Consider the following 24,681-nt stretch of genomic DNA (forward strand, 5'->3'; position numbering starts at 1 on the left):
TCTCCATCTCAAAAAACAAACAAAAAAAAAGACCCTGCTGTTAATTCTTTTGGATTGCTGGTTCTGTTTCTAATTTTTAATTTCAGTATTTATTTATTTGTTTATTTTTGAGATGCAGTGATTTCCTGCCTAAACCTCCCAAGTAGCTGAGATTACAGGCACCCCCCACCAGGCTGATTTTTGTATTTTTGGTAGAGATGGTGTTTCATCATGTCGGCTAGGCTGGTCTCGAACTCCTGACCTTAAGTGATCCTCCCACCTCGGCCTCCCAAAGTGCTGGGATTACAGGAGGTAGCCACCGCACCCGGCCTTTATTTCAATATTTAATATAGTTTTTCTTTTTCTTTTCTTCTTCTTTTTTTTTTGAGACCAATTCTTACTCTGTTGCCCAGGCAGTGGGCAATGGTGCAATGGTGCAATGGTGTTATCTCAGCTCACTGCAACCTCCACCTCCTGCGTTCAAGTGATTCTCCTGTCTCAGCCTCCCAAGTAGCTGGGACTACAGGCAAACGCCACCATGCCCAACTAATCTTTGTATTTTTAGTAGAGACAGGGTTTCACCATGTTGCCCAGGCTGGTCTTGAACTCCCGACCTCAGGTGATCTGCCCGCCTCAGCCTCCCAAAGTGCTGGGATTACAGGCGTGAGCCACTGCACCTGGCCTGACATGGTTTTTTAATTTGAATTTTGTGGGTGACAAGCCACCCAGGTGCCAAGGCAAGAGACCGAGGGACACAAGCTGTTCCAGTATAATAAAGAAAATATATAGAATAAGAATAGTTATACTAGAAATAGATTATCGATATGATTACATATGAATATCATTAATCATTAGTTTGTAGTATTACTCTTTATTCCAATATTATAATAATCTTTGTTCTACAATTATAACCTAGGAAAAACCAGGCCTTACAGAGATAGGAGCTGAAGGGGCACAGTGAGAAGTGACCAGAAAAGAGTGTGAGCCCTCTTTGACGCCTGGACAGGACCACTAGAGGGCTCCCTGGTCTAGTGGTAATGCCAGCGCCTGGGAAGGTGCCCGTTACCTAGCAGACCTTGGTCTAGCGGTAGCATCCGTGCCTGGGGAAGGCACCCATTACTTAGCAAACCAGGAAAGGGAGTCTCCCTTTCCCTGGGGGAGTTAGAGAAGACTCTGCTCCACCACTTCTTGTGGAAGGCTTGACATCAGTCAGATCCGCCCGCAGCCATCCGGAGGCCTAACCGTCTCCCTGTGATGCTGTGCTTCAGGTCACGCTCCTGGTCCGCTTTCACCCTGGCTCTGCCTTCTAGATAACAGTAGCAGAATTCGTGAAAGTACTAAAAGTCTTTGAAATGCATAGAAGAAACAATGGCGCAAGCTGTCCTCTCTCTCTCCCCGCCTCGGCTGCCAAACAGGGAAGGGCCCCCGCCCAGTGGACACATGACTCGCGTGACCTTACCTATCGTTGGAGATGGCTCACACTCCTTACCCTGCCCCCTTGTCTTGTATCCAAGAAATAACAGTGCAGTCAGGCATTCGGGGCCACTACTGGTCTCCGCGTCTTGGTGGTAGTGGTCCCCCAGGCCCAGATGCCTTTTCTTCTATCTGTTTGTCTTGTGTCTTTATTTCTACACTCTCTCGTCTGTGCACACGAGGAGAAAAACCCACAGACCCTGTAGGGCTGGACTCTATAGGGTGGGGAAAAGAAAGAGAGATCAGCCTGTTACTGTGTCTATATAGAAAGAAGTAGACATAAGAGACTCCATTTTGTTCTTTATTTGAGATGCTGTTAATCTGTGACCCTACCCCCAACTTTGTCCTTGACTCAAGGTTTAAAGGATTTTGGGCTGTGCAGGGTGTGCTTTGTTAAACAAGTACCTGAAGGCAGCTTGCTGGTTCTAGAGCAATGCTGCTCTTTATGCACTAAAAAGGTTTATGGAGATGTTTACATATGCATATCAAGGCACAGCACTTTTCCTTAAACTTATTCATGTCACAGAGAACTTTATTCATATGCCTTACTGCTGACTTTCTCCCTATAATGATCCTATTATCCTGCCACTTCCTTTTCTTTAAGATGGTAAAGATAATGATCAATAAATACTGAGGGAACTCAGAGACCGGTGCCGGCGTGGGTCCTCTGTATGCTGAGCGCCGGTCCCCTGGGCCCACTTTTTCTTTCTCTATACTTTGTCTCTGTGTCTCATTTCTTTTCTCAAGTCTCTCGTTCCACCTAACGAGAAACACCCACAGGTGTAGAGGGGCAGGCCACCCCTTCATATAGAATTTGTCAAACATTTTGAAGAAACTCCGAGACATTTTCTGCAATGGCTGCAGCACTTTTCATTCCCATCAACAGTGCACAGTTGTTGTGCCCGAAGTCGCGAGACCCCAGTAAGTGACCACCGGAGTCCAGAGTCAAAGCCAAATAGCCGGGGTCACTTTATAACGAGTTTGAACCCGGACTTCTCCGCTTTATACAATGGCAGGTAAAGAGAGAGGCCTTGGCTGCTGTTTTAGGGTTTCTTTTATAGCGAGGTACAAACAAGTCACAGAGAAACAGTAGCTACAAGCTTATTATTGGTTAACATTTAAAGTTGAACATTCGGCAGTTTCTGGCTGGTTCCCGCCTTTTTCCGCAACCTCAAACGGCTGGGGGTTTTCCAGATAAGTTGTTTGTGTAAGCCCGGGGGGTGGTCACATGCATGTATGTTGCAACCTCAAACGGCTAGGGGTTTTCTAGATAAGTTGTTTGTGTAAGCCCGGGGGGTGGTCACATGCATGTATGTTTAGAATTTTTCCCTTAGGGGCTTTCTGTCTCACAGTGGCCCCAATTTCTTCACGTTTTCACCGACACTTGTTATTTTCTATTTTTACTTTTTATTTTTTTAATAGTAGCCATTGTAATAGGAGTGAAGTCATATTTGCTTTTTATTTGACCAATCAATACATATTCTGAGCACTAGGTGCAAAGCTACAGTGGATATGCAGGCAGGCAGGATGAGAAAGTGAAGGCTGTGCAGGGCTTTGCTGTGAGGGTGGGAAGGTGCCACCTTCTTGGGGCCTCTGCCCTGAGAGCCCCGGGGCCCAGTAGGCGTAAACTTGCAACAGATGCATGAGTGAGCGAGTGCTGGGTGTCAGAGGCTCAGGCTTCCACCATGCATGCACCACAACCTAGTGAGAGGCACAGAGGCACAGCGACCAACTCAAAGACCCAGCACAAAGGCATTCCAGAACACTCCCCTCCCGAAGGGGCTCTTGAGATGATTGAGTCTGGGGATGCTGGAGACCTTCCTCGTTGGTGCAGCTGGTCAGGCTGAAAACATCTGTGGCAGCACAGTGTTGAAGAGGACCCTAGAGTCAACCTGAGCTCAGCAAGAAAATGCTGCAATCAGCAAGCAAGGCAGGCCAGGGCATGGGTTGTGGGTGAGCAGGAAATGTCTTCATTATTATTTATTTATTATTATTTTTTCAGAAGGGGTCTCCTCTGTCACCTGTCGTCTAGGCTGCAGTGCAGTGGTGCAATCTTGGCTCACTGCAGCCTCAACCTCCTGGGCTCATGCCACCCTCCCACCTCAGCCTTCCAAATAGTTGGGACTACTGGTGCACAACACCACGCCTGGCGAATTTTTGTATTTTTGTAGAGACGGGGTTTCGCCATGTTGCCCACGCTAGTCTTGAACTACTGAGCTTAAGTGATCCTCCCTCCTCAGCCTCCCAAAGTGCTGGGATGACAGGTGTAAGCCATTGCACTAAGCCAGAAATGTTTTCACAAAGGAAAAAAAAAAAACAGCAAGGCCCAGAGAGGTCACGTGCTTTCCCCAAGCTTGCACAGCAGGAAGGGCAGAACACAAATCGCCTGATGGCTCTTCTGTCAGCCAAATGGGCAGATAAATACGAAGCACTAAGTGTCTTTTTCTTGCTTTGTGGCTGCCCTCACCAGCCACATCTGCCAACACGAAGGACAGTCCCTGTAGCACACGTCTGGGAAACAGGGCTGGCCCCAGTCCTGTGGTCTGGCCGGAGCTCATAGCCTCTGCATTGCCATATCAGCTACTTCTCTGGAACGAAAACCAACACTAGCTGCTGAAAGAGAATTGTAAAACCTTAAAACCACAGGGCTGAAGGGAAACTTTAGACAGTTTCCAGTCTACTGCATTTCCGCCCCCCCACCCAGAGGGAGTCTTGCCAAGGTTGCAGTGCAGTGGCACTATCTCGGCCCAGGGCAAACTCTGCCTCCTAGATTCAAGCGATGCTCCCACCTCAGCCCCTCAAATAGCTGGGACTACAGGCGTCCGCCACCATGCCTGGCTAATTTTTGTATTTTTAGTAGAGACGGGGTTTCATTATATTGGCCAGGCTGATCTCGAACTCCTGATTTCAGGTGATCCACTCTCCTCGGCCTCCCAAAGTGCTGGAATTACAGGCATGAGCCACTGCGTCCAGCTTCTAGTCTACTGTTTTCTAATGTGCCTGATTTCATGGGGAAAAAAAGTCAGTGGTTAAAAAATAATAAAAATTTTAAAATGAGAAAAATGCCAGGTAACATTTATTTTTCAGTACCACCTGGGTGCCAGGCACTGCATTCATCACCCTGGATCTATCCATTTTGATGAGGTTGCCAGCTTAGCCTGCATGAAATGCTGAGATTCCAGTAACAGATTTCCTTCTTTGCCTTGCCCACCAGGAATCTCATAACCGAAGGTGGAACTCACAGGTATTGTTAGGACTGTATGTATATTAGTTTCTGGGGTTGCCATGATGACAAACCACAAACTAGAGGACTTAAACAACAGAAATTGATATTCTTACAGTTCTAGAGGCCAGAAGTATGAGATTGTGATAGTGACAGGTTCCCTCTGAAGGTGCTGGGAGGGACCTCTCTTCTAGCTCCTGGTAGTTTCTCAGCCTGTGGCAGCACTGTTCTAATCCTCACATGGTGTTCTCTCTGTGTGCGTCTGTGCCCAAATTTCCCCTTTTAATAAGGACACCAGGCTGGGAGTAGTGGCTCATACCTGTAATCCCAGACCTTAGGGAGGCCAAGGCAGGAGGATCACTTGAGCCTGGGAGTTTGAGACCAGCCTGGGAAACATAGTGAGACCCTGTCTCTTCTAAAATAAAAAATTAGCAGGATGTGGTGGCATGTGCCTGTAGTTGTAGCCACTTAAGAGGCCAAGTCGGGAGGATCACTTGAGCCGAGTTTGCAGTGAGCTATGATCACACCACTACACTCCAACCTGGATGACAGAGCAAGATCCTGCCTCAACAAATAAATAAATAAAATAATAAGGATGCCAGCTACATTGGATTAGGTGTCCATCCTATTCCAGTGTGACCTCATCTTAACTTGACTCATGATATATAGATGACTCTATTTCCAAACAGGGTCACATTCTGAGGTCCTGGGGTTTGTGACTTCAACATACGAATTTTTGTGGGACATGGCCACCTTCTCGCTGTGTCCTCACATGGGCTTTCCTTGGTATGTGCTCATGGAAGGTGAGTGAGTGAGGTCTCTGGTATCTCTTCCTATAAAGGCACGAATCCTATTGGTTCAGGGTCTCACCCTTATGCCCTCATTTAACCTTAATTACTTCCTTAGAGGGCCAGTCTCCAAATACAGCCATACTGGGAGCTAGAGCCTCACCATATGAATTCTGGGGGACACAGGCATTCAGCTCATAACAGCATGTTATGCATTTCTATGTAGGAACCATACCCCCTGGCTTCATCTCATCCTGCACCTCTATTTTCCCTTGGCATTTCCATAGTCTTCTTGGAGCAAGGCACAAGTTTATAAACACAAAATAGTGGAACTTGGAGAGTTGATATATAGAAGCCAGAAGGACAGCACCCCATGACTGATTGGTCATTTCCTGCAGTCTCTTCTGTCCCCAAGGTCAGTGGTTTCATTGTTGTTCTTTGAAGTTTCTGGGGGTCTCCTGGAGCTCAAGGCTGGAGGGGAAAAAAGGATGAGGGCCAGGCACATAGGGCTCTGGGTTCCCATCCTCCTATCAACTGGATTATCGAGTTTTTCTGTCCTGTGGACTGGGCTTCCACTTAACATGTCACGAATACGTGTTTGAAAAGCCTGCAGCCCAATGAGAACCACCAGCTTAGCCAGAAGGAAAAAGTGTCTCTCCGCAAAACTGAGAGTTCTCTCTCTCTCTTCTTTCTTATAGTCAGTGGTCAGGCAGTCTACAGCAAAGGGCCTTGATAAGTTCACCTGGTAATCTGAGGATCTGGGAGATGGAAAATAAAATGACCAGCTTCCATTAGCAATAGGACTTGTCTGTTATGGGCCTCACTGCCCTGGACTCTAGGATTTGAGAACTACAGGCAGCTTCATTTACTGGGCCACTCAGCACTCACCACTGGTGCCAGGCATTGAGGGCACTAGTGCCACTGCCCCACAGGTTTTGAGAGGAGAGCCCCCTGGGCAGGTGGGGCCCCTGCTTGGCAGAGGTTGGGTATGTGTGCAGGATTACAACAGGCCAGGGGGTGGTGGAGGGCAGGGCCAGCTCCAAGGCCTGCAGGAGGTGGTGAGGAACAAGATGCAGACACACCTATGTCTGGCTCTGAGCAAGCTTGGACCCCTGAGGATGGGTTCCCCTGGCTGCAGACATGAGCAGGGGCCGGCTGGGGACTACAGACCGCGAGTCCTCCAGCCATGATGAAGACTCCAAATTAGGGAGATCACCAATGGTGCAGGGGCGGCTGAGAGAATGAACACTTTCCTCCGGGACAGTTCAGACTCTCAAAAGCTTTCAATTGGATCCCTTTGCTTATTTTTCTGCACTTCCTTGTCTCAGAATTCAGAAATTATCATTATCTGCAGACGCAGGAACAGGGTGAATTAAATTGTAGGATCTTGATATATTGCATTTGAAGCCTTCAAACCTGAGTAACTTCATTAGTTTGCTAGGGCTGCAGTAGCAAAGTATCAGGAGCTCAGCAGCTTAAAAAGAGACATTTCTGCTCTCACCGTTCTGGAGGCTGGAAGGCCAGGATCAAGGCGTCTGCAGTTTTGCTTCCTTCTGAGGCTCTGAGAGGGAATCTGTGCCAGGCCCTCTCCTGGCTTTGGGTGCTTTGCTGCAATCTTTGGTGCTCCCTGGCTTGTGGAGGCCTCACCCTGACCTCTGCCTTTGTGTTCACAGGGCGCTCTCCTTGAGAGCATGTCTACATCCCAATTTCTCCTTTTCACAAGGACACTGTCACAACAGGGGCCTTCCCCACTCCAGCAGGACCTCATCCAAACTAATGACATCTGCACTGACTGTATTTCTAAGTCAGGCCACATTCTGAGTTTCTGGAGGTTTGGACTCCAAGATGTGAATTTGGGAGGGGGTGCAACTCAACCCATAAAGTAACTAACTTACTTGGATTTTAGGTAAAATCATTAGTGGTCATTTTGACACAAGAATAACGAAATTATTTTGTTTAATACAAACTCCACCTCCACCGTCCATTCATTAAATAACTCCCGAGTGCCTGTGATGTGCCTGGCACTGTTCTGGGCCTAGAGGAGATGCAGTGAATGAGAAGGACGGGAATCCTGTTCCCTTGGCCCCTGCAAGAGAGAACAACCACGAAGGCCCACATGAATTGTGGATTTACCCCCATCTCAGGCTGTGATCTGGCCCTTAATGGGCCGCTTCCTCTGTTCCTCACAGCAGCCGTAGAAGGTGGGCATAGTTATTACTCTCCCACTTCACAGAGGGGAAAACCGAGTCGCAGGCCCAAGAAGCCTGGTTTCTCTGAGCTGCCTCTCTCATCCCTCCAGGTGCCGGTCAACAATCATTTGAAGTTTGATTGAAGTTGATACTTTATGGTGACAGAATTTTCCAAACAAAAATCAGGCCCCCCAGCATGAATATATTTAAGAAGCAGCTGAACTCATTAGCTGGGCATGCGAGCATGCTCCTGTAATCCCAGCTACTCAGGAGGCTGAGGAGAGAATTGCTTGAACCCAGGAGGTGGAGGCTGCAGTGAGCTGAGATTGCACCACTGCACTCCAGCCTGGGTGACAGAGCGAGACTCCATCATTTAAAAAAAAAAAAAAAAAAAAAAAAAGCAGACCGGAACACCAGGCCCTGTAGTTGCTGTTTCCACTTGTGTTTTGTTTGTTTGTTTGTTTTTTGTATTTTTGTGTGTGTGTGTGTGAGGTGGAGTCTTGCTCTGTCACCCAGGCTGGAGTGCAATGGTGCGATCTCGGCTCACTGCAACCTCCACCTCCTGGGTTCAAGTGATTCTCCTGCCACAGTGTCCCGAGTTAGCTGGGATCACAGGCGCCTGCCACCATGCCTGGCTAATTTTTGTATATTTAGTAGAGATGGAGTTTCACTATGCTGGCCAGGCTAGACTGGAACTCCTGACCTCGGGTGATCTGCCCACCTCAGCATCCCAAAGTGCTGGGATTAACAGGCCTGAACCACCGCACCCAGTTTGTTCCCACTTCTTTGACAAGAAGCGACAAGAAGGGGACTGAGTTCCACTTTGAACCCCGCTCCACAGGGGAGCTGGATTCAGCTTCAGCCCGTGGGCGTGGACTCTGAAAGCAGACACCTGGGCCCCAGCTAACCTCATGTCATCTGCACAGCAGTCTTGTGGGATAGGGCTACTTGGTTGTTATTATTATTTATTGTGGTAAAATACACATAACATGAAATTTATTATTTTCACCATTTTAAAGTGTACAATTCAGTGGCATTTAGTGCGTGTACAAGGTTGTGCAACCATCCCCATTTTATTAGTCTGCTCTGGCTGATATAACAAGATACCATATATTTTTTTCTCACAGCTCTGGAGGCTGGAAGTCTAAGGCTTAAGGTGCCAGCAGGCTCGGTGCAGGGACTCACATCAGTAATCCCAGTACTTTAGGAGGCCCAGGAGGGAGGACCGCTTGAGGCCAAGAGTTTGAGATCAGCCCAGGCAACAAAGTGAGACCCCATCTCTACAAAAAATAAAAATTAGCCAGACATGATGACGTGTGCCTATAGTTTACTAGGGAGACTGATGCAGGAGGATTGCTTGAGCCTAGAGGGAGGCTATGGTGAGCCAAGACTGCATCACTGTACTCCAGCCTGGATGATAGAGCAAGACCTTATCTCTTTATTTAAAAAAAAAAAAAAAAAGGAAAAAAAGGTGCCAGGAGGGTTAATTTCTGGTGAGCCCTCTCTTCCTGGCTTGCAGACAGCCCAGCCTCCCGGTATCCTCACGTGGTCTTTCTGCATGTGCAGAGAGAGGCAGAGAATCTGATGTCTCTTCCTTTTCTTATAAGGACACCAATCCTATGGAATCAGGGCCCCACTCTACGACCTCATTTAACCCTTATTACTTCCTTAAAGACCCCAGCTCCAAATACAGTCACCTTGGGGATTAGGGGGTTCAACACGTGAATTTTAGGGGGAGGGGGACACATTCCAGTCCATAACAACCACTCTCTAGTTCCAGAACTTTTTCATCAACCCTCACAGAAACCCAGTGAGCAGCCACTCCCCATTCCCTCTCCCCCAGCCCCTGGTCACCACTTACTTTCTGTCTCTATGGATTTGCCTGCTCTGGACATTTCATAAAAATGGGATAATAGGCTGGGCGCTGTGGTTCATGCCTGTAATCTCAGCACTTTGGGAGGCCAAGGCAGGCAGATTGCTTGAGGCCAGGAGTTCGAGACCAGCCTGGCCAACACGGCAAAAATCTGTCTCTACTAAAAATACAAAATCTATCCTGGTGTGGTGGTGTGTGCCTGTAATCCCAGCTACTTAGGAGGCTGAGGCTGGAGAATTGCTTGAACCCAGGAGGTGGAAGTTGCAGTGAGCAGAGATTGTGCCATTGCACTCCAGCCTAGGTGACAACGCAAGACTTTGTCTTAAAAAAAAAAAAAAAAGGATAATATAGTATGTGACCTTCTGGCCTTCTGGGCATGGCATCTTTTACTTAGGATAACGTATACTATGCTAAAAGCTATTTATTATCTTGATACGTACTGTTTGTGCATATTGATGGGTTCCATGTGATAGTCTGATCCATGCATACCACATGTAAAGATCAGCGCAGGAGCAACCCAGCCCGGGGCCCCACCTCCCAGTTTAGAATATTAATCACCTTGAATGTGTATTATTTCTTTGTGTTGGGAACATTTCAAATCAATTCTTTTAGTCATTTTGAAATATACAATACAATGTTGTTAGCTATATTCTCTATACTCTCAAGCACGAGAACTTATTCCTTCTATCTAACTGTACGTGTGTACCCATTAACCAACCTCTTAGAGCTATTTTTGTTGTTGTTGAGAGGGAGTTTCACTCTGTCGCCCAGGCTGGAGTGCAGTGGTGCGATCTCGGCTCACTGTAACCTCTGCCTCCTGGGTTCAAGCAGTTCTCCCACCTCAGCCCCCCAAGTAGCTGGGATTACAGATGGGCACCACCACACCCGGCTAATTTTTGCATTTTTAGTAAAGATGGGGTTTCACCATGTTGGCCAGGCTGGGAACCCCTGGCCTCAAATGACCCGCCCCCCTCAGCCTCCCGAAGTGCTGGGATTTCAGGCATGAGCCACCGCGCCTGGCCCCTAGAGCTAGTTTTTAAGCCCATTTTTACAGGCGGAGTCACCGAGGCCCCGCTGGGAGCTTGGCTGAGTTCACACCGCTGTCAGATGCAGCGCCTGTTGGGAGCTGGGAGGTGGGGCCCCGGGCTGGATTGCTCCTAGGGCAGCTCCAGCGTGAACGCTGAAGTCCAGGCCACAGTCAGCTCAAAGGGTGAAAAATACTTGAGCAACTGACTTCCCTTCTCAGGACACGCGCCTCCAAACCGGGGCAAAAGAGAGCGCCACGCTCCAACGGGCCCCTGGGGGTCGAAGGGGAAGGTCCCTAATGTCCTTGGTCACCACCTGCCCAGGGTTGCGGAAATGCTGCCTCTGCTGGTGGCCTTAACACAGGGAACAGCCGGGCCACATCTCTGCCTGTTGCTAGTGGCTATGTTGCCATCTGGCGGCTGGAAGGAAATGCTCTAGCCCTGGAATTCAGGGAAGAGGGAGCTTGGACTGAGCTCCTCCCGCCTGCTCAGAACACTGCGGGGCCTTCACAAACGTCCTGAGCTGAAGGGAAGTGACAGGAGTTTCACAGGGATTCAGAGTCGGTGTCGAAACACACGTTTTCTGACAAGGGAAGATGTTTATGGCAATTTGCTACATGAAAGGCAGATTACAAAGTAGGAGGTATGCTATAAGGTACTTTATTTATTTATTTATTTTTTTTGAGGCGGAGTCTCGCTCTGTTGCCCAGGCTGGAGTGCAGTGGCAGGATCTCAGCTCACTGCAAGCTCCGCCTCCCGGGTTTACGCCATTCTCCTGCCTCAGCCTCCCGAGTAGCTGGGACTACAGGCGCCCGCCACCTCGCCCAGCTAGTTTTTGTATTTTTAGTAGAGACGGGGTTTCACCGTGTTAGCCAGAATGGTCTCGATCTCCTGACCTCGTGAGCCACCCATCTCGGCCTCCCAAAGTGCTGGGATTACAGGCTTGAGCCACCGCGCCCGTCCTATAAGGTACTTTAAAAAGCGTTAGCCGGGCGCGATGGCTCACGCCTGTAATCTCAGCACTTTGGGAGGCCGAGGCAGGAGGATCACGAGGTCATGAGATCGAGACCATCCTGGTAACACGGTAAAACCCTTTCTCTACTAAAAATACAAAAAAAAAAAAAAAAAAAAAAGAAAGAAAGAAAGAAAGAAAGAAAGAAAGAAAAAGAAAGAAAGGAAATAATAGCCGGGCGTGGTGGCGGGTGCCTGTAGTCCCAGCTACTCAGGAGGCTGAGGCAGGAGAATGGCGTGAACCCGGGAGGCGGAGCTTGCAGTGAGCCGAGATCCGGCCACTGCACTCCAGCCTGGGTGACAGAGCGAGACTCCGTCTCAAAAAGACAAACAACAACAACAAAAAGCCTTCAAGTGTCTATATTTCTTTGTGTCTGATTGCAGAGGGAAATGTCTGATAGGAAATAAACCAAGATGTGAACAGTGTGCCATTATCCAACTGTCAAGGGATTTCACGAGAGAACGCGTGGGATGCATGAAGGCCTTTTTTCCTTTTTCCTTCTTTGTATTTTCTGATATATTTTCGTGCTGTCCATGTATTATTACTTAAGTATAATTTAAGAAAAAAAGAAGTGGCTGGGCACGGTGGCTCACGCCTGTAGTCCCAGCACTTTGGGAGGCCAAGGTGTGAAGATTTCTTGAGTTGAGGAGTTTGAGATCAGCCTGGGCAACATAGTGAGACCCCATCTCTACAAAAAAAAAAAAATTAAAATTAGCCGAATGTGGTGGTGCATGCCTGCGGTCCCAGCTACTCAGGAGATTGAAGTGGGAGGATCGTTTGAGGCCTGGAGTTCCAGACCAGCCTGGGCAACATAGTGAGACTCCAGCTCTACAAAAAGTATATATATATAAAAAAATTAGTCAGGCGTGGTGGTACTCGCCTGTGGTCCCAGACTATTTGGGAGGCTGAGGTAGGAAGATCACATGAGTATGGGAGGTTGAGGCTGCCATGTGCGGTGATCACCACTGCACTCCAGCCTGGGCAACAAAGTGAGACTCTGTCTCAAAAAGTAGTTAAAATAATGGGGAAGAATGCAAGACGCTCCTGGAGCAGGATGAGTGATGAGTATCGTGACTACAATAGCAGCAGGTGTGTCTCCAGATCCATCACAACCCGGCAGGTGAGAGCCCTACACTCTGTTCCAGGCTGCATCTGATCCTGGCTTGGGGCTTTGCCACCAGCTCTTCCTGGAACTTTGGGACCCAATTCTCCTGGCTAGGTGGTATTGGGCAAGTTCCTTGACCTCTCAGGGAGTCACTTTCCCCAACTGTCCATGGGGCAATTATGAGATATACCTTACGGGGTTCTTATGAAGCTTGAGTTGACTTGCAGAGTGTTTACCATTGTGCTGGCACATGATAGACGTGATACATCCTTGCTACTCTTATTATCCAGCAAGTCACTTCACATTTTGGGGGGTCTGTACAATACGGAATTCACACTAGAACAACGTGCCTGCAAGTACTGCCCTTGCACTCCCTGCCTCAGAATCATCTGGAAAACCAGCTAAATGCAGATTCCTAGGCCTTGCCCCAACCTATAGAATCATTTCCAAACATCTGCATTGTCAACAAGTCTTCCAGCTGAGTCACAAAAGGTTGAAGCCCATGAAAATAGGATATAATTGCTAAGGTCCCTTTCCGCTCAGACATTTTAAGATGCTGGGGGTTTTCTCATGACCTGCCCAGCCTCTTGGCCTCTGCTCCCAACTTGGTAATGGAAACCAGGTCTTGACCCTGGAAGGTTCTACCAAAACCTAGCCATGGGCCGTTCTTAGGAAATCATAGAGCTCTAAAATGGAAATTCTGTAGCCATTGCACAGTCAGGACACTGAGGATCAGTGAGAAGAGGGCATTTGTCACATAGCTAGCGATGGAGCCAAGAACACAGTCCTGGTGTCCTAACTGGGATAAAAGGTGTGTGCACACATGTGAGAACACACACACATGCTGTTATTCTTGCTGTGGATGCCCCATGCTGTGTGCACAGCACAAGGTCAAGGTCTGGTCCGCTGTCAGATAATTTGCTGTCCAAGTTTGCATTCACGCATTCCAAGCCTTTTCACCTCTTCTGAGATTTTCTTTCTTTAGGATAAGGCTTTGGGGCCAGGGTAACAAGGACAGAGAAGGAAGAGACACGAAATGTGAACGAAGAGAACTTTGGGGTTTTGGTTTGTTTTTGGAGATAGTCTCGTTGTATTGCCTAGGCTTAGGTGCAGTGGCACAATCTCAGCTCACTGCAGCCTCTGCTTCCTGGTTCAAGCGATTCTCCTGCCCAGCCTCCCGAGTAGCTAGGATCACAGGCGCCTGCCACCACACCTGGCTAATTTTTGTATTTTTAGTAGAGAAGAGGTTTCACCGTGTTGGCCAGGCTGGTCTTGAACTCCTGACCTCAAGTGATCTACCCACCTCAGCCTCCCAAAGTGCTGGAATTACAGGCATGAGCCACTGAGCCCAGCCTAGAGCTTTGGTTTTAATGCTATTCCCTAAAGTTTTATTCTACAAGAGCAAATTATTGTCCTCATCAAGCAGATTTATTCAAAAATGTGACTTGGCCTAGGTGTCTTGTTTTCTGAGCCTTTGGCAAATCCAGTGCCTGGCATACAGGAGGCAACTCCATAAGTGCTTCCTGATGAAGTAAGATAACTCTTAAGGTTTTTAGTCTGAGTAAAACGCTCAGGATTAAAAATCCTGGAGGAACAGGATTGCCATTTAATAAGGTGACCATGAATTGAGGAAAAGACAAGGAGCTTGGTCTTGAAAGCTCTTGGTCTGGGGTGTCTGTGAAGACGCTAGTAGGCAGCTCAGGACAGGAATCCAGAGTTCTGGGAAGAGTCACAGGCAGACAGTACTTAATTAAGGCCATGAGATGTGAGTGTAAGAGTTAAATAAAGAGGAAAGAAACACGAAAAACCACTCAACAAAGATAGGTTTATTTTGCAGAGTAAACCTGAGAGGGGCTTCTGGCCGAGTTAGGTCAGAGGCCCTGTCTCTTACAGACTAAGAGTATTTAAGGGTTCAGGGTGGGAGAGCTTATCACAGGCTCAGAATGTTTCTGTGTCTCTGTCTTGTCTGGGAGGGAGAGTTTTTGCATCTGTTCCCACACATCTTCCTGCAGCTGCAGGCATACTACCTGTCTGCTTTTAGCTTCCCTGTCTCAGTGTGCCTAAAGGGAAAGGAATGTGCTTATTAGGGCCCACTGTTTTACTGGGGCCCATTGTATGAGGGTGAAGTTTGGTGATTACCCAGGAGACTTTCCCTCCTCCCTCTGTGCCCAAGCTGTCTTATCTGTGTTTCATTGTCTGCTCTTCCTGGCTGCTTGTTGTTAGAAGAGAAGTGATTTCCTTGAAATGCATGAGGTTAGAAAGGGGGCTGGAACTTAAAAAGTGGAGTTGTTTGTCCAAGATGACGGTGCTCCTGCTCTGTCATTGAGGAGATGGCCTAGGGACAGAGCAAGGCCAGAGAGGAGGTCCAGGGCCTGTGCTCTTAAAGTTGGGGCACCCCAACTTTACAATGTGTGTTGGGGTAGGGGAAGGAGTCCAAGTCAGAGCCACCCATGCATGAAGGGGAAACCTAGCAGGAGTGGTCCTCTTGGTTCTTGTTTCAAGGAGAAAAATAGAATTCACTTGCTGCTGAAGTGTCATATACTGCCTAAGAGGCATTAGGATGGGGACTGAGAATTCTCAGTGGGTTTAGCAATGCGGAGGTCATGGGATACCTGGGCAAAAAGTGTTTCAGTGGAGTAATGGGACAAGCGTCTGATGAACAAGGTTCAGGAGAAAAAAATAAATCAATCTAGGAGGTTCAATATTTTGACTAAAAAGTATTCCAAAGACATTCATTTGACAACTTGTTACTGAGCATTTAGTGTCAGGCACTGTTTTGGGCACTGAGGATAAAGCAGTGAACAAAAGAGACACAAAGAGTTTATATCCTGGCCAGGCTTGGTGGCTCATGCCCATAATCCTAGCACTTTGGGAGGCCTAGGCGGGAGGATTACTTGAGCTCAGGAGTTTGAGACTAGCCTGGGCAACATAGTAAGACTCTGTCTCTACTAAAAAAAAAAAAGAGAGAGAGCGAGCTTACATCCTAATGGGGGAAGAATATGTAGTAGGTCAGATGGTCAGATGGTGATAATAAGACTTCATGAGAAAAAGCAGAGGTGGGAAATCAGGGGTTTGGGGCAGGTTGGTTTTAGATGGGAAAGTGCAGAGTCCACGGGCACAGATGTGGGAAGGTAGGGAGGTGTTGTGGGAGCTTGAGGAACGTTCTTTCCTATTTCTTTCTTACTTTCTCCTTTTTGTGAGACAGACTTGCTAGGTTGCCCAGGCTGGAGTGCAGGGGTGCGATCTCACTGTAACCTCTGCTTCCCAGGTTCAAGCGATTCTCATGCCTCAGCCTCCTGAGTAGCTGGGACTACAGGTGTGTGCCACGATACCTAATTTTTGGATTTTTAGTAGAGATGAGGTTTTACCATGTTGGTCAGGCTGGTCTCAAACTCCTGAGCTCAAGTGACCCACCTGCCTCAGTCTCCCAACCTGTTGGGATTACAGGCGTGAGCCACCATGCCTGGCCCCTATTTGTTTCTGGGTTCTGAGAGAAACAGGAAGCAAGGCCATAAGCATGACAGGCGAGCTGCAGAGGTCTGAGAAGATGTGACACAAGCGTCTAGGGTAGCACGTGGCCTGGATCAAGGACAGGGGATTGTAGGATAGGGTGGGGGCTCAGGAGAGCTGCAGAAACTGGAGAATGGCTGTTGCTCACCAGCCTGGCTGGGCTACTTCTGTGTAGCACTAGAGGTTCACCAGGTGAAATGGATAAAGGGATTGGCGGGTGAACCATGGCGGAGGAGGGTCCACAGGGACACCCAAGGGGATGGATGGGCTGTAGGTGCTGTGAGGCTGAAGAGCTACAGGAGTTGGGATGAGGGAGGAGCCAGAGGAGGCCACAAGAGGAGAGGACACGGGGAGGAAGGAGGAAGATCCGCATTCACGTTCGGTCACTGTGTTCCAAGTTCACTCCATGTGTGCAACAGGGACAGCAGATGCTCACTGAGCCAGCCTGGCAGGAGCGCAGTGCAGCTGATGGTTGGGAAACCAGGAAATGCACCTATAATGGACTTCAGAGCTGATGCCCTACTCTGCCACTGTGCTGTTTCTCTATGAAAATCCTGTCCTCGTCACTGGTCTCGTTTATCTTGTACTTCTGAGTTAGAGCTGCTCATGAGTATTGGAGGATGCTCTCCACACAGTCCTCCGTGGAGGCGGTGCTATAAGCAGATCACTGTGACCTGCCACATCCACAGTCTCACCTTGATACTCTAGCGACGGCACCACGGGCACATCTCCTTCCCGTGGAGGCTGTTGAGCCTGCTGGGAAGGGGAAGTAAATATTTAGAAAGCCCTGTCAAGGGCCAGGCCCTGGGTAGGTATTTTCAAGTGGGTGCTCGGATCAGTCAAGCCTTGTGAAAATGCTGGACGATGTTTCTCTCATACTACAAAAAAGAAACCCCAAAGAAGATCCTGAAAGGGTGAATAGCTCACCCATGACCTTGCCAGTAAGTGGCAGCCAGGAGTCAGGCTGTTCTGACCACCCAGAAACCCGCTGTACCAGGAGGGAGACTGACGAATGAGGTTCTTATCCTTGCAGAGTGAGTTCTCGCTGCTATTTATTTTTATACCCCTAGTCTTTGGATTAATAAAAATGCTAGAGGAAACATACTACTATTATATAGAAAAGTTTCATTTATTCAAATTAAATTATGGTATGAGTTTCATATACAAATAAATTCTGTGTAAATAATACAAAATGCTACAAATTTCAATCTTGTAAAAATGCAAAAATACTTGTAATACTATACATATATAATTCCTTTAACATGACCAACACGTACAGTAGTTGACACTGCACATGCGCTCTCCCGCTAGCTGAAGCTGCTGAGACAGCATCTAGCCTTTGGCTTCTGTGACCTCAGCGCTTCCTCCCAGAGCTGCCTCACGGTGAGCCAGCAGGCGCCCCCCCGCCAACCCTCAGTTCAAGATGCTTCAGATTATGAGCCATCATCAGGAGGGAAGCTATCTATTCTCTGGCTAGTTAGAAGGAACCATCATGGGGAAACCGGGTCCTCCCACAGCCCTGACACCAGCCTGCCAAACTGCGAACAGACCTCTACTGTGGAGAAGCGCGGTACATCACTGGTCTAACTCGTTTTCATTCTGCAGCGTCTTCATCGCTAGCCCCCAGAGAGTCATGCTGGAGAAAAACTGGCCCTCTGAGTTCCTATAAGCGGTGGAAGATGCTCGACTGCCCAGGGGGTCACCGCAGTGGTTGTCCAAAGCAGCCAGAGAGGAGCGGATCATGGCCATGCCATCGGCCTGCAGCGGCTCGCCACCGGCTGGGGTGTCCACATCCGAGTAAGCATAGGTCTGAGGCTGTGCCTGCTGCATCTGGGGCTTGGCAAGTTTACCAGCATCCAAACTCAGCTTCTCCTGGTCACTAACTCCATGAGGTTGGATCATGGACCGTAACTTACAATAGGAGCCACCAGAGTGGCTATCAAATTCCGCCACAGAATTTTCCACTGGGTGGACGGGGAGTTTAACCGACACTGGCATCAACGTCACGGACGTGTCTTGGGAGAAAGAGTCTGAGCTCTGAGATTTCTCGAGGTCAGAGGTCTCGATAGCTTGGCTGAGCTCCTCCAGCACGTCTGGGCTCTCATCACCAGCTTTGCAATGCATCTTCTTGTGCCGCCGGAGCACTGCGGAGCGGGTAAAGCACTTGTTACAGATCTCACACGTGTACGGCTTCTCCCCAGTGTGAGTGCGGACATGCCTGCGGAGGTCACCTGACCCCCCAAAACATTTCCCTGGAAAAAGAAAAACATTTATTTATTTAAACAGGGTCTCGCCCAGGCTGGTCTTGAACTCCCAGCCTCAAACAATCCGCCTTCCTCAGTCTCTCAAGTAGCTGGACTACAGGCGCGTGATACCACGCCTGGCTAATATACATATACATTTTGTAGAGACAGGGTCTTGCTATGATGCCCAGGCTGGAAAAAGAAGTTTTTACTTGGCCATTCTGGAAGGATTCTCTCCTCCCCTCCTAAGACACTGAACAACCCTGATCTGAGGAGGGGGGTCACCCCACAGCTCCTGCTCACTCTGGAAGGCTTTCCATTCCTGTGGGAGGTGCTTCTCCAGCTGCGGACTCCTCCAGCTTACGACCTTTGGGTTTTGAGTATCTCAGCGTCAGTCCTTTGATTCTCACTGAATCTCCCTGCACATGGGTACCATGGGCACCTGCCAAGCCCGTGCTGAGAAACCACAGCTCTCCTCATCAAGTTTCACTACATGTTCATAAATCTAACACAGCCAATCTATAATTTAGAAACATCTTTTCTAAAGGTGTTTGTGTATTCGGGTGTCTTGAAAAAAAAAAAAAAAAAAAAAAAAAAACTGCCCAGGCTGGAGTGAAGTGGCGTGGTCTTGGCTCACTGCAACCTCTGCCTCCCAGGTTCAAGTGATTCTCCTGCCTCAGCCTCCTGAGTAGCTGGGACTACAGATGCCTGACACCACGCCCGCCTAATTTTTGTATTAATATTTTTAGTAGAAATGGCATTTCACCATGTTGGCCAGGCTGGTCTTAAACTCCTGACCTCAAGTGATCTGCCCACCTTAGCCCCCCAAAGTGCTGGGAGTGCGGCGCCCAGGCTTGAGTGAGGCGCAATCTCAGCTCACAGCAACCTCCACCTCCTTGGTTCAAGCGATTCTCGTGTCACAGTCTCCCGAGTAGCTGGGATTACAAGCGTGTGCCAACACACCAGGCTAATTTTTATATTTATTGTAGAGATGGGGTTTTGCCATGTTGGCCTGGCTGGTCTTGAACCCCTGGCCTTAAGTGATCAGCTCATCTCAGTCTCCCAAAGTGCTGAGGTTACAGGCGTGAGCCATGGCGCCTGACCCTGTACTCAGCTTTTAACAAAATTTTATGCATTCCTGTCCAAGTTCTATTTCCTTTCTCTGTGAATATGGTAAAGGTAAGGGATCTAGCTCCATCATTGGAGTAGGTAAGATGAGAAGGAATTCAGCACATAACGTTACAAAGGCCACAGACTAGCCAAGAATGAGCTGGATAAATATTTAGAACTTTTCACTTTACATCTGAATTCTCAGCTATCTAGCTCCAGTCAAGCAATGGGTAGGCTATTTTTTTTTTGAGACAGAGTCTTGCTCTGTCGCCCAGGCTGGAGTGCAGTGGTGCGATCTTGGCTCACTGCAAGCTCCGCTTCCTGGATTCACGCCATTCTCCTGCCTCAGTCTCCCAAGTAGCTGGGACTACAGGCGCCCGCCACCATGCCCAGCTAATTTTTTGTATTTTTTTTTAGTAGAGACAGGGTTTTACCGTATTAGCCAGGATGGTCTCGATCTCCTGACCTCGTGATCCTCCTGCCTCGGCCTCCCAAAGTGCTGGGATTACAGGCGTGAGCCACTGCGCCCGGCCTTTTTTTTTTTTTTAAGCCTTTGAATAATCAAACTGGACGTGAGCTTACATGCCTAAACTTTGGGCACATTTTCCATATAAAAAATACTGTAGGCCAGGTGAGGTGGCTCACACCTGTACTTCCAGCACTTTGGGAGTCTGAGGAGGGAGGACTGCTTGAGCTCAGGAGTCCAAGACCAGCCTAGGCAACCTAGTGAGACCCTGTCTCTACAAAAAACAAAATAAAAATTAGCTGAGTGTGGTGGTGCATGCCTGTGGTCCCAGTACTCAGAAGACTGAGGCAGGAGGAGCGCCTGTGCCCAGGAGGTCGAGGCTGCAATGAGCTGTGATCGCACCGCTGTACTCCAGCATGAGCAACAAAGAACCCCGTCTCAAAAAAAAAAAAAAAATTTAAAAAACCAAAAACCAAAACACTACATCAACATATCACAGTGACCTTTGCCTTTGTGCTTTCACATCTGTGTTTTGCCCACAATGTCAGGCTCAGGCTCAGTCTCCTTCATAGAACACCAGAGTGAAGGCATATTTAGTTTCTGCGTTGTCCCTATAACACACACTTTACTCAGGCATGCAGAATTTTGTGAATTAGAAGCTTCACTGCTGCACTTGCTGGCTGCTTCCAACTGTTTGCTGCTCTAACATAAAGTTTTTATCTTTTTTCTTTTTTGAGACAGAGTCTCACTCTGTCGCTCAGGTTGGAATGCAGTGGCGCGATCTTGGCTCACTGCAACCTCCGTCTCCCGGGTTCAAGTTAATTCTTGTGCCTCAGCCTTCTGAGTAGCTGGAACAATAGGCACACACCACCATGCCCAGCTAATTTTTGTATTTTTAGTAGAGACGGGGTTTCGCCATGTTGACCAGGCTGGTCTCAAACTCCTGACCTCAAGTGACCTACCTGCCTCAGCCTCCCAAAATGCTGGGATTACAGGTGTGAGCTACCGCGCCTGGCCAAGTTTTTTATCTTTCTTTACATTGTTTCTTCAAGATAAATTCTCAATAGTTGAATGACTAAACAAGATGGGACAACCACTTTTAGTATCCCTAATATGTAAAATGTTTAGTCATGACAGAGTTCCCACCAAGAAAGAAGAGTATGGGAGTCTCTCCTTCGTCTTTCAAGTCGAGAGGAGCTTGGCTCCACCTGTGTCCTGTCACAAGGAGGGCACAGGGGAATGGCACCCACCTCCTGCACAGTAGGTCTAGTAGGGGACAGGTGGGTGGGCGCCACACTGCTGTGGGCCTGCAGGCCCCTGAACACAGGCCTGAAGGCTGCCACCCACTGGACAAGAGGCACGCTGGAGCTGCTCTGAATCAGCAGGGGAGGCTGCCCAGAAGGCAGTGAAACCCCAACAAAGCCTCCCTATAGTAAGCTGCTACTAACTCGGGGAGCCAGGAAAGAGGCCAGCTGGACAGAAATGCATGGCTGCGTAGTGCAGGCCTGTGTCTTGGAAAGCACAGTGAAATGCTGGGGGAAGACAGGGAAGGCAGACTTGAGAACTACGAAGCCCAGCACGCATGACACAGCGAGAGCGCGCGAGCCTGAGAGCAGTGTGACACACTGAGAAGCTCAGCATGTGAAACCCTCTTAAAATAGAACTGTCTATATACCCAAGAAAATGGAAACACACCCCCACACAAGCCTGTGTACACAGATGTTCATAGCTGCTTAGTGCAAGAAGTCGACTACAAAATACCCCGTGTTGTATGAGTCCATGCACAGGAAATGTCTAGAACGGGCAAGTCCACAGAGACAGAACCTAGAGGCGTGGCAGCCAGGGGCCCGGGCTGGTAATGGGGTTGCTAATAGATATAAGGCTTCCTTTTAGGGTGATGAAAATGTTCTAAAATTAGATTGTGTTGAGAGTCACACAACTTTGTGAATCTACCAAAAACCACTGAATTGTTCACTTTAAATTGGTAAATTTTATGGTATGGGAATATTGTCTCAAAGCTGTTAAAAATTGACCCTGTCACATAACATTCCTGCTCTCTTCAGCTCTTCCCCATCCCCCAGAAGCTGACCTCGTCAGGGTGGGAAATCAGGGTTAGTGGGGCAGGGAAAGGGCAGGACCCTAAATGCAGTGAAGGGGACAGAAGGCCTCACTTCCTCCACAGCAGGGTCTGAGCAGCAGCCAAGTCCTAGCCGGGGAGGGAGGACAAAATTTACCTTTAAATCAAGTTCACAGTTGTGACAATTATTTGGAACTGACATTTTAAATTAGTGATTTGAGACTACATTACTGATGCTTTGAGATGAAGCTCTCGCTGTCACCCAGGCAGTGGTGCGATCTCGGCTCACTGCAGCCTTGGCCTCCTGGGCTCAAGAGATCTTCCAGCTTCCACCTCCCAAGTAGCTACGATTATAGGCACATGCCACCATGGCAGGCACCTACATTAGTGATTTAAAGTGATGAAACTTCACTTTCTAAGAGTGATCAGAGTGGTCATGGAGTTGCCTAAATCTGTATCCAGAAGATCTGTGTACAATTTAAATGGAGGGACAAAAACCAAGTTTCCTCTGGTTATATGCAGAAGTCCTGCTGGTTTCAGATTCCAATTACAATTAGAATGAACCCCTCTGAATGGTGCCCTGAATCCAGGCTCCCTACAGCTGGACTCTGAGCATTTCTTATTTGGGCTAAATGGATCATCATCGAACTTGTTGTCACTCATAGTTTTGCCCATGATTCAGTAAGCACCTCAATTACCTGTCATGGGTACACACACTCCGTCTTTAGAGGCCATGTGTATAGGAATCCTGGCTCCAACGCTGTAATCACAGGTCATGAGCGACCTGACCCTGAGTCTCCGTGTCCTCATCGGAGCAGTCAGGTGCCCTGAAACCGGAGGCCGCCAGCTTTCCACTCTCCTCCCAGAGGCTCACAACAAAGTATCAAGTGCCCACAAGAATAACCTCTGCTCTGTCAGTCTGTGATCTATGGAAGCCCACCCTCTGCGCTCAGCATGTGCTCCTATGTTCTGGCGGGACCGCCACTCTCCTTCATGTGTGGCCACACGTCCTGCTGTCCCCCACTTTCCCAGCCACCCTCCCTCTTCCATCTGGACCAGGAGCCCTCAGCACCTGGGACTTTGTCTTAGTCATCTTTGTATTGGGAGCATTTAGGACAGTTCTTAATACCTCAAAGACAAGCAGCAAATGCCTGACACACAAACGCAGGAATGAATGAGAGATCATGTGAGGCAGTAAAAAAACAGCATTGTTCCCATTTTACCTCGGAGAAAACAAAGGGCTCATCCCAGACACACAGTCAGCTAATGAGGGCTGGGGGACAAAGTGCTTCCCACACACGGATGACTAGGGGACAGCCAGAAACCCAAACTCACCGCAGGCAGAGCAGCTGTAAGGCCGCTCCCCCGTGTGCCGAATTCTGTGCTTTACTAACTTCCTTTGCATATTAAAAGACTTTCCACACTCATCACAGGTGAAGACTTTATCAGCCGTGTGTGTCTTTTTGTGCTCCTTCAAATTACTGAAGTTACTAAACCCTAGAGAAACCATAACAGGTGTTAAGCTGAAGGACAGAGAACATTTGAATCAGAAATCTTCAAGAAGAAGACGAAAACACTCAGCTGTACCTCGACCACAGATGTCACACAAGTGTGGTTTTTCTCCTGAGTGAATAATAATGTGACGTTGGACGTCGCCAGAGGCTGCAAACCTAGAATGTAATTTGAAAAGTCAATTAAGAGCCTTTCCACATTACTGTGGGTCTTTATAACTGCAACTCTCTGAGGGAGGAGATACCTGCTCCTGACATTGCTGCAGAAAGGAATCTGAACTGGACTGGTTTCATCTGAAACGTGCATGGAAAAAATCCTTTTCTATTTTTTTAAGGACAGCAGAACATGATGCAAGTGTTTTGTTTTTAAAGCATTTGTTTCTAACTGATTTCATTACACTTTCTTCCTCAGTTTTACAGAGCACAAGATCAGATACTGTATGGTTTAGCATTTCTACCTTAGGGGCTATAAAGAGAGAGAAAAAGGAGTCTCACCAGTTCAGAGCCGAATGCCCCTTCCACCCTTGCAGTCTTGCCAAGGTTCCTGGGGTCTCATGGGAGAGACCCTAGCTGGGTGGTGCCAACCCAAGGAGGGTGACCTTGAGAGAGCCCAGAGTGAGTTCTGCCCTGGTCTAGCCAGATGTGACCCTTGACCCTTGCTCTTTTCACTATAAAGTAAAATGCAAACGGGAGCTCAGAGTCTCAGGGACCAAGAGGTATGGCCGTCACCCTCCACTGTGAATATCCCCAGAGAATAAGCTCTCCTCTTTCTGAGCCACAACAGAGACGTATACCTGTCAGTCCTAACATTGAGAACAAGGGAACTAAATGAAGAAAGAGAACCAGCATTCACTGAGTGGATGTTGTGTGCAGGTGATGAGTTACATGTTTAACAACCATTATCCCACTCAGTCGTTCCACAACACTGCCAGGCAGGCACCTTCACCCCCACTTTCCAGATGGGAAAACCAAGTTCTGAGGCGGTTACTAACTTGCCTTAGACAGTAATTCCAACCCAGGCCCTCAGATGTGGAAATCTATGTTCTTTCCTTTCCACTATGCCTGATAGCAGAGTATGTTATATTCTGAGGAAGACG

General features: G+C 48.3%; 1 protein-coding gene across 4 annotated transcripts in view; it reads right to left on the reverse strand.

The window, feature by feature from the left end:
- Window positions 1–16,071: 16,071 nt before the first annotated feature.
- The window catches only part of ZBTB49 (zinc finger and BTB domain containing 49), a 32,223-nt gene continuing 23,613 nt past the window's right edge, over window positions 16,072–24,681 (reverse strand). Inside the window, exons 6-10 of one of the 4 annotated variants that reach the window (XM_033213731.1) lie at window positions 23,661–23,743; window positions 23,409–23,570; window positions 22,772–22,900; window positions 17,728–18,429; window positions 16,072–16,933 (exon numbers count right to left, since the gene is read on the reverse strand). In XM_033213731.1, the coding sequence (XP_033069622.1) occupies window positions 17,753–18,429; window positions 22,772–22,900; window positions 23,409–23,570; window positions 23,661–23,743 (1,051 nt within the window). In that variant the 3' untranslated portion in view covers window positions 16,072–16,933; window positions 17,728–17,752. Of the gene's footprint in view, window positions 16,934–17,282; window positions 18,430–22,771; window positions 22,901–23,408; window positions 23,571–23,660; window positions 23,744–24,681 lie in introns of those variants that run through there. The other 3 variants (XM_033213730.1, XM_033213729.1, XM_033213732.1) reach the window with 3 other exon arrangements.

This window comes from Trachypithecus francoisi, unplaced genomic scaffold, assembly GCF_009764315.1.
Source record: "Trachypithecus francoisi isolate TF-2019V2 unplaced genomic scaffold, Tfra_2.0 Lachesis_group1, whole genome shotgun sequence".
Lineage (NCBI taxonomy): Eukaryota > Metazoa > Chordata > Mammalia > Primates > Cercopithecidae > Trachypithecus > Trachypithecus francoisi.